Source organism: Myotis davidii, unplaced genomic scaffold, assembly GCF_000327345.1.
Source record: "Myotis davidii unplaced genomic scaffold, ASM32734v1 scaffold743, whole genome shotgun sequence".
In the NCBI taxonomy this organism is placed as follows: domain Eukaryota; kingdom Metazoa; phylum Chordata; class Mammalia; order Chiroptera; family Vespertilionidae; genus Myotis; species Myotis davidii.
In genome coordinates, this window is record NW_006296221.1 from 2,244,971 (window position 1) to 2,254,859 (window position 9,889).

At 36.8% G+C, this 9,889-nt stretch overlaps 1 protein-coding gene across 1 annotated transcript in view; it reads left to right on the forward strand.

Annotated features, from left to right (window-relative positions):
- The window catches only part of DHX15 (DEAH-box helicase 15), a 54,740-nt gene extending 50,070 nt beyond the window's left edge, over positions 1-4,670 (forward strand). The window contains exons 13-14 of the mRNA XM_006771040.2: positions 2,489-2,658; positions 4,102-4,670. Coding sequence (XP_006771103.1) covers positions 2,489-2,658; positions 4,102-4,219 — 288 coding nt within the window. The 3' untranslated portion in view covers positions 4,220-4,670. The remainder of the gene's footprint in view (positions 1-2,488; positions 2,659-4,101) is intronic.
- Positions 4,671-9,889: the final 5,219 nt, after the last annotated feature.

Consider the following 9,889-nt stretch of genomic DNA (forward strand, 5'->3'; position numbering starts at 1 on the left):
TACCAATTCAGTTAGGTAAAAATCAATTTTAGAATTACTTCTTTATTGATGGAGTGTTTTTTATACCAAATGGATATGTTGGCTGTTTTCAGGAGGTATTAGCAGCTATTTACTCAATGTAAATTTCAGCCCTTGACTTTGATAAATGTATTAAAATTTCCTTCAATCTACGTCACCATTGGAGGCATATCATCGTAACAGTACTGAAAGGAAGTAGCTGTCTGGGTGGATCCAGAAGTATAGTTCACTTTCTTCCTTATGTAGAAACTGATCACTCCAAAGTTCAAATACTCAAACAGTATAGATCATTGGTATTTATAACTAAAACTTTTAGATGTTACAAAAGCCAAAAATACCTTAAGTAATAAAGATGAAATAATCTTAAAATGTTTCCCTTAGTTTTAAGTGTACTATATTGGAAGCTATAGGAACTGAAGTGAAACTTTTCAGGCAAATTTAGTGAACATTTATTTTAAGGAATTTAAAAACTCAAATTTTCTGGTGATAAAAAAGCGAAAACAAATCAATTTATTACTTGGAATGGTACTGATTTTAATCTCTTCTCTCTCCTGCTTGTTTATTCATTCTCTCTTCTGCTATGTCTGTTTAGCAGAATGTGGCTGGCCTTAAGGCCATATGAGCTCAATAAATAAAATGGACTTAAAATGCAGAGTCCAAATAAAAGCAAATTGATGCCTTGTCTGTATTTGAATTCAAAGTCAGTGTAAGAATGTTTATACCAGCATCCTATGACCGGTTCCTATGATGTGCACTGACCACCAGGGGCGCCAGTCACCTCACAGATAGGCCCTGATCACCAGCCAGGCCTAGGGACCCTACCCATGCATGAATTCCGTGCACCAGGCCTCTAGTCTTATTTTAAGTACTTAGGCTTATCAGAGTTAGATGAATAGAAGAGTTTAGTATAAAAATTCTCCAAATTTTTAACTGCATTCATAATATGTACTAGTATATACTAGTGTCTTTTTTACATGTTCTTAAATTTGCTTTTAATAATTCAAAGAAGATGGACAAAGCCATATTCAAGCATTATTAGAAAAAGGGCATGCATCGCAGTAGCTTGTCAGTAGGTGCTTACTAAATACTGATTGAAATTGAGTTCATTTTATATTTATTAATAATTATTTTATTTACACTGTTATTAGCGTTCTAGAATTAGAAGGGGCATAGTTATCTGCTTTAGCATTTGTTAAATATTAGATGAGAATCATAAATCAATGTGTTTGATATTGGACAGAAGAAATATAGGCAAGACCCACTTGCATCTTCTTTTTCACCCTTTGTTTTTCTGATTACTCAGAAGTTTTTTTATTATAGTATATTGCCTGGGACTGATGGGATGGGGTGGATGTGACAACCATTTCCCTGATTAGCATTGGAGCCTATCTCCATAACCTGAGTGTGTTAAAGGTGCCACTACTCTGCATCATGGTTTTCCCAGTTCCACCCATTGGCTCCCAACCCTGCATTCCAATTTTGAGACAGGAAAAGGTGCCTCAGCTGCCATGCCTGTGGCATGGCCCATCACAAAGCTGGTCTTCAGGCAGTAGAAGCAGCTTGGCTGCAACTGTCCATAGGGACGCAGGACCACTGCTGGCTCATCTCTACCTTTTTCTCCAGTCTTATGTCTTTGGAGGTACTTTTTGCTTCTCCTTTTTTACTCTTTATATTTCTACTAGAGGCCTGGTGCACAACATTCATGCACTGTGGGGGGGAGGGGTGTCTTTCAGCCCGGCCATGCCCTTTCCCAGTCCGAGGTGCCACGGAGGCAGGAGAGGCTCCCACCACCACTGCTGCACTTGCCAGCTGTGAGCCCGGCTTCTGGCTGAGCAGCTCTCCCCCTGGTGGTCAGTGCGCATCATAGCAACTAGTTGTTCCACTGTTTGGTTGATGTACATATTAAGGTTTTGTTATATAGGATTTTAAATGTGAATCTTCTAGTAATTGCTCCATCTACTCCATAGTTGTCACCTGGTGCTAAAGAACCCACTGTCTATGGCAGGGAAAAGGACTTGATAGTATATGTGTCAGTCTCTCTGGCCCATTGGATCCCTGTTGAAACTACTCAGCTGTGCCTGTTCTTCTAGTGCAAAGGCAACTATGGACAAATGGGCATGCCTGTGGTCCAACGAAACATTATTTATGGACACTGAAATATAAACTTTATGATCTTTCTGCAGTACCAAATGTTGGTGGATTGTTTACCCCCCTAACTCCAATTACTTAAAGGTGTATAAACCATTCTTGGTTGACAAGCCTTAAAAATACAGGCAGTGAGTTGCATTTGACCTGCAGTACTTTGCTCATCCCTGCTTTTATCAGGCAGTGGTAAATAAGGCTAGCCATGGAATAAAAGGCAAAAGGTGAGGCCTGCATGCTAATTATATATATGGTAGCTTTACACCACTTTAGTTTTGTAACTAGCATATCAGAAGCATTGTATTAATTTACTGTGTTTGGGTTTCAGGTGGCACATTTAGAACGAACAGGGCATTACTTAACTGTGAAAGATAACCAGGTGGTTCAGTTGCATCCCTCTACTGTTCTTGACCACAAGCCTGAATGGGTGCTTTATAATGAGTTTGTTCTTACAACAAAGAATTATATTCGGACGTGTACAGATATCAAGCCAGAATGGTAAGCAGCATCTTTTGTGCATTAGCTTTTGTTACGCATTTTGCTCTCAATGGAATCTGGCTTTATTATAGGAGAGGCGTTCTTTCTTTCTCTCTTTAAATATATATATATATTCAGAAAGGAAAGGAGAGGGAGACTTAGAAACATCAATAATGAGAGAGAATCATTGATTGGCTGCCTCCTGCATGCCCCACACTGAGGATGGAGCACACAACCCAGGCATGTGCCCTGACCTGAAATTGAACTGTGACCTTCTGGTTCATAGGTTTATGCTCAACCACTGAACCAAGCCAGCCGGGCTCTCTGTTCCCTCTTAAAGGAACTTCGTATTCTATATACTTCAGTATGTAGTTAGTGGCATTGACCTCATAGTATGGTTGATCTCTTAAAATCTTTGCTCTGCTAAGAGGACAGGGGGATTATTGGTACGCAGATGGGCAGGATTTGGAACCAGATATAAAAAGCTACAGTTGACTAGCATCAAGAGTGTTTTTGGAGCCATTCTCCTGCTATTGTGATTAATTCAAATCCCCCAGTTCCAGAAGTCAGTCAGTCTTTATATTTTATCTGTCCCATTGTAACTGGCTCTCAACTATTTATTATTTATATGTTGGTGCTTTGGGAGCTAAATAAGCAAGCATAAAAATTATGCCTGTCTTTGTATCTTAGCATACTTGATTTTACAAAATGTAATCAAAACTGATAGTGTTATTTTAAGCAAAATTAGCACCCCCACCCTTTGGGTGTGGGTGTTTTGGGGCCTTTTTTCCCCTCCGGGAATCCATTCAATAATTTATGATGGCGAACATCAGCCAAGAATGGTGGGACTGAAAGCACTTATTTAGTTGATGTCATTTTGCTATATATTGTGAGTCTTCTTTCATACAGTGATTTATGACTTTTGACACTTAAATTGTATAGGACATTACCATTTTATCTTACATGCTTTGTTGAGAAAAAATTATATGACTAAACATTAAAAAGATTTCAGTCAACTGTATTCTTTTGGGGTATCGACTTATATTTACATGAAAATGTAAATGAAAAGATCCAATCATTTGAATACCAAGATGTTTCCTTTATAGGACCTGTATTACTATAACCTCAGAGAGATTGGTTAAAATAATGTTCTAGAGTGAATAAATGAATGCCTTTATATTAATATCTTTGAAATAATGTAAATAAAGGGTGGGTTTTTTTTATCTTGATTTTTATTTTTAAGTTTATGGCAAGTCCAACATTAGAAAACTTAGAGCTTACTAGAATTACACTTTGCTAAAAGAGGTTTATAAGGATTTAGGCAATTTATAATTTCAACATTGATTTGGATTTATAGATTTGCCCATACCAATCAGTTTATTCATGGGCAATGCTTATCTTATTAGCACTCCAGAACTTTAATTCAATGTTAATTTGGTAATTTTTTTACTCTCCTCTGGACAGGTTGGTGAAAATTGCCCCTCAATATTATGACATGAGCAATTTCCCACAGTGTGAAGCAAAGAGACAGTTGGACCGCATCATTGCCAAACTTCAATCCAAGGAATATTCACAGTACTGAATTCAATGCTTAGAACTGAAGTTATTCAGAGGACAGCTTTAAAAGATGAATGAACTGAAAAGTTCAAGTTGTGCTCTTCACGTTGGTTCAATAATGGCCTTTATTTGAAAGCTTTTTAATTTTTCTTTACAGTAAATATTCCATTCTGATTTCATAAATTAAACATTTATGCCTCCCTTTTGTGTTGACACTGTAGCTCATACTGGAAAAGTCGATCAATGTTTTGCAGTTTATTGAAAGTAGTTCTATATATAACAATGTTATAAGCATTTCTTTAGAAATGGTTGAAAATGCTTCTAAAATGTGATTATCGACCATGGTATGCATGATCGTTGTAATTGTTGACATTCCTTTTTAGAAGTTGTGAAATGTTACAACTTGTGCTTATGTAGACACAATCTTCTGTCTCAGTACAGAGGCACTGACTTCAATAAAGTCTATTTATACTAATTTTGGTCCAAGTACTTTGATACATTTGTTCTACTCTCTTTAAGTATATGGTTTCTTTTCTTCCCAAGTATGGACTTATTTAAAAAGTGTAAGTATACTCTGATTACATATTTAGCATCTTCCCACAAAGACTACTCTTTAGATAAAGTAGTCTTTAAAGCAATAGTCTTAAACACAGTTTTGCACTTTATTAATTGATTAGGATCTGATCTAATGGGATAAAGTATGTGGTTTTTATTCAAAATTGGATCCGAAAAGGAGAGCTTTCTCTTCATCTTAAAGTGCATTTCATAAGTTTGATAATTTATTTTTGTTAACCACATTTTTAGCAAATCTTTTTGTTAGAGCAACAATCCAAGCACTATACTATGGAAAAAATGTTTATTTGTATTAAATTGATAGTAGGGAATGATACTATATGGTAGATCTTGGTCTTGGTTTCCGTATTGGGTGTTTTTATGTCATGTACAAAAGTAATTAGTGTGTAAAATCTGCATTTGACTTTCCAATACTGTAACAGGCAGTAGACAAGTTACAAACTCTTTCTAAACCATAAATAAAATGTTTGGTGTGACCCATTAAAGGGTCTGTAATTACTTCCTTTCGCATAAGGACTAAGTACTGTACTCATTAATGCCTGGACACCCTTCTTCAACCTCTCTCCCTTTAAAAATATTTAAATGTTAAAGGAAATTTATAAGTGTGTGTATAGTTGGAATTTAAATATACTTTGAAGCATAAATCTAGTATGTGATTTGAGAGAGTTAATTGGGCAAATTAAAGAGTATTTCAGGCTACTGACGTACTTTTGAGTGTAGGTAGTTGTTACTAAATGATGCCTGGTGGCTTAAAGGAGTTAATGTGCTTCTGTAAGTATCTGGGTTTTGTTCTGTGGAACAATTTATATGCTGATATAATATTTTAGATTACTTTTAAATTGGTTAACATTTTATCCTACATTAAGTATTGGCAACATTATCTGCTAGAGTTTTTTAGAGTTAGGTTAAGAAAGTACTTGGTCAGACTTTTTCACCAAAAGGCAGCTCTTGTCAAATTTATATGTTGCCTACTCACTGTTTCCAGTTTTTTTTTTTAATATATTTTATTGATTTTTTACAGAGAGAGATAGAGAGTTAGAAACATCGATGAGAGAGGAACATCGATCAGCTGCCTCCAGCACATCTCCTACTGGGGATGTGCCCGCAACCCAGGTACATGCCCTTGACCGGAATCGAACCTGGGACTTTTCAGTCCACAAGCCGACGCTCAATCCACTGAGCCAAACCGGTTTCGGCCACTGTTTCCAGTTTTGTAAGGCTGGCTACATCTGATCAAAACTGGTAATTTATTATTTTGTTAACCACATTTTTAGCAAATTTCTTAATCATTGATGTTATTGGCAAAGCTATGGCTTTAAAGCTCATGTTCTGCAACCCCTTTGTTTTATAGATTTGGCAACTGATTACTAAAATGGTTACAATTTCCCATGTTCACATAGGTGGTCACAACAAGAAAATTAAATTTTTTTTCTATAATGTGTAGAAAATTGTTTTTGAAGATTTTCAGAAAAAGTCTCTCTCTCACAACTTAAAACAGTAGCTTTGATTGTGATTATATGGTAAGGAAAGAAGGCCAGCAACAATTAGAACTTTTGACTGTAAAAGTTGAGAAAGTAAACACAGCTTAGGGAGAATAGGACAGGATAAAATATATCCTGTAATCAGGTCATTTAGCCATAATCCAAAAAGCCAGAAAGTGTTCTCTCAACTTCTTTATGTGGCCTATGACAGTCCTAGAATTTAGGGTTTATGAAGTACCTACAAACACTTGGGATTCTCTTCTGAATAACTTTTAATGGCCATCCCGCTGCCCAGATACTTTAAAAAAGGCCATTACTTTGGAAGATGGCTTAATAGTTCTGTTAGAAATGCTGAGCTAAAATCTCTGTTTCTAATTCCTCCTTCCAGAGCAAAGTTAGTTAAGTAAGACTTTCACAACGCCATTTAACTGTCACCTTCCTTTATTCTTACTTAGGCTGAATCACCTGTTTTCCCCTTAGCCTCCTCTTTGACGTGGTTTCTGGATATCTTGAACAACTTCTGCCAGCCATTCAGCACTGTGGTCTAAAATGGGCAGCGTGCAGTGGAACTTAAAATTCCCAGGGGACCAGACATGCCATCATTTCTGTTAATGCAACTTATGGCTAATATTATAATGAAGTTTGGTAACATAAAATGATTTATATTAACCTTTCCAGCAAGCACAGCACACTTTCAGCTTATATTTATCTTACTATAAATTTAAGGCATCTAATTATTACATGATAGTTTTAGATGTCGCTCAGGGCTGAAAAAAGACCCTTACAGACCTTGGGCCTCGATAATCTTTGGAGACTTAACACATTTAAATGTATCTATAGCTCATCAATAACCTTTAATATATCAAAGATTTTTAAAATTGCTTCTAAAATTGGGATAGGAATATCTTAATTATGCAGTTTATAGTGAGAAACTTCAAATGCAGTCTTTATTAAATTTAAAAATAAAGAGATTTGGTATATACTTGATTAAACATCTATTTAAATTTTATAGTTTCTAATATAAGAGAAAGTATGGGAGGAGATAGTGTTTTTTAATTCTACTGGCATACACTGCCCAGATCATAGGAACTTTATTATTTTGTTTACTTGAATGATTTAGTTTGAACTTGGTAGTTTCTCATTTTTAGGATATTTGAACTTAGCCAGCAAAAAACTCTAGCACCTGTATTATTCACTTAGCCCAAACCTGAGAGTTACTTATGTTTAGCAAGGTTGTTTTCTTTAACTACTATATGGGCATATTTTACTGTTTGAAAAGGTGCTGTTTTTTGTAGTCTTCATCTATAATAGTAGACTGTAATAAATGGAATCTGATTGAGAACTCGAATCATAAACATGGGAAATCCACATTTATATATGTTGGTTTTGTTTTTGACACCAGTTTTGTTTTGCTTGTAGTATTCCCTTATAGAATTTTGGTATAAACTGCCTAGTGATACCGATCATTGTTCATTTCATTAAGCACTAACTCTGGAAGGCATTGTGTGAGACTATAAAAGTAGAATGATAGCTTGAATTATGGGCTAGTTGTAGCTTTAAAAAATCTGCAAAGAGCTGTATTATAAAGAAAGGTATAGTTAATGTGTTAGTGAAAAGATTAAAGAGCTATAGTAATCAGAAAGGAAAGGTGGGTTAAGATTAGGCAAATATTGAGGCAAGTGGTATAAATAAGCAAATTAAACAGTTAAGTATGAGCCATTGGACTGAGATTAGCTTACATCCCTGGTTCTAGCCATTTGTCATGTCAGAATTCCTGATAGTATTTCAAACAAAGCTGGAAATCCAAATTTATAGATAAAATCTTGTTTGAAATTACAGGGTTTCTCTATTTTTTTGTTTCTCAAACTCAATGCTGGATTCTGGGCAGCTGTTTATAACTTCTGCATTAAGTAATCGGAAAATTTTTGTGAAGGAGAAGGAGGTTTAGTTGGACTTCAAAACATTAATTTCAACAGCACTAAGGATTTCTTAGATGATTAACAGCATTTCAGGCCATAGGAAGTTTTTAAAGTTGGGCTTTGAGGTACACATACAGTAAAGTATCACTTTTTAGCTCTACAGACAAATGTATACAGTTGTATAATCATAATCCATATATAACGTTTTCATCACCCCAAAGGATTTCTACCTGTCTCCAAGTGCTTGGCAACCACTAAAGTTTCTGTCCTTTTTGTTTATCCCCAGGTCATAAATGGAATCATACTCTGTATAGTGTTTTGTGTCTGGTTTCTTGGGAATAGTGCTTTTAAGAGTCATCCATATTGATAATATCAGTATATTCCTTTTTATTGCTGAACTAGAGGCCCAGTGCATAAATTCGTACACGGGTGGCATCCTGCCACCGGCCCTGATAGGGGCCTATTGGGGCCAGGCTGGCAGGGGGGAGGGAACACAAGATTGGCTGGCCAGCACCACCCCCGATTGGGGTGGGGGGACCAATTGGGGCCAGTGCCAGCCTGGGGGAGGGGCTACAGGCAAGTAATTTGTATACTGGCCTATAGGTTCATATTGCTCTTGGGTAAATACTAAGGAATGTTAGGTTGTGTGATAAGTACATGTTTGTTTAATTTTTAAGAGAAATTGCCAGGCTTAGGGTATATACATGAATGAATGGCTTGGTGTGCCAACTGAATCTAAGCTTCAGATCATTTATTGAGATCCTAATTGCCACCTAGAAAAAACTGGCAGAGATTGTAAGTATAGGACCTTTAGTAAGGGAATGGGGTAGGTGAGGAGGAGACCAAGAAAGAAAACGATTTAGGTAGTGCAGTTTCATGTTGCAGGGAGATAGGTTGGTTGAGTGTTATGAATCTAGAAGGCAGTTGGAGTTGATAGTTTGTTCTTTATCCAGCTTATGTAGGCTTAAGGTAGAGGCTGCAAACAGGTAGCCAAAAGAACCAGATGTAGCCTGACCATCTGTTTTACGGAGCCTCATGGGATGTGTTAAATCAGAGCCACTGATTAGAAATGGAGACAGATAATATAGTTTTCAAATTGCCCATAGACCAGGTAAGAACAGGCCTAACTATCCGCATTGGGGTTGTGCTGTCCCCCTGTACATAGACACATGTTCTTCAGTTTGCCAGATCCCCTTGCATACATTTATCCCACCTACCTGGCCTCCATAGGCACAGCTAAGTACAAGGGTTTTGAAGTGGAAAAGGCTTGCAAAGGGTACTTTTTACAAGAAATTGTGTGGTTAAGACACATCAAGAGGGATACTTTTTTAAAGAAAACTATATTTAGGCAAAACTTCCACCGGTATCTTAGGAGAGATGGGGTGAGGCCAAGCTTGATGGCATGAACCTTGGGAGTGAGAAAATGAAGGTAAAAATGGAAGAAAGGGTTAAGGACCTCAACTCATGGCTTCTGGGGGTGTTGGGGAGGGAGGTGGTATCTTGAGCTGAGTGTGAGGCAGATTAATTTCATCTTTAAATGAGGGGAATAATGTCTGAGACTTGCCAAGTGACTTGTAAATAAGCTATGGATTATCAAAGGGATCTTCAGGTCATGGTTGGATTTAGATCTTAGAAGTTGGTAATGGGTTCACTCTCTAGGTTTCTCTTCAGTAATCTGTAGCCTGGGAACTGAAAGCAAGGAACCCGGGTGAGGAGGGGTAT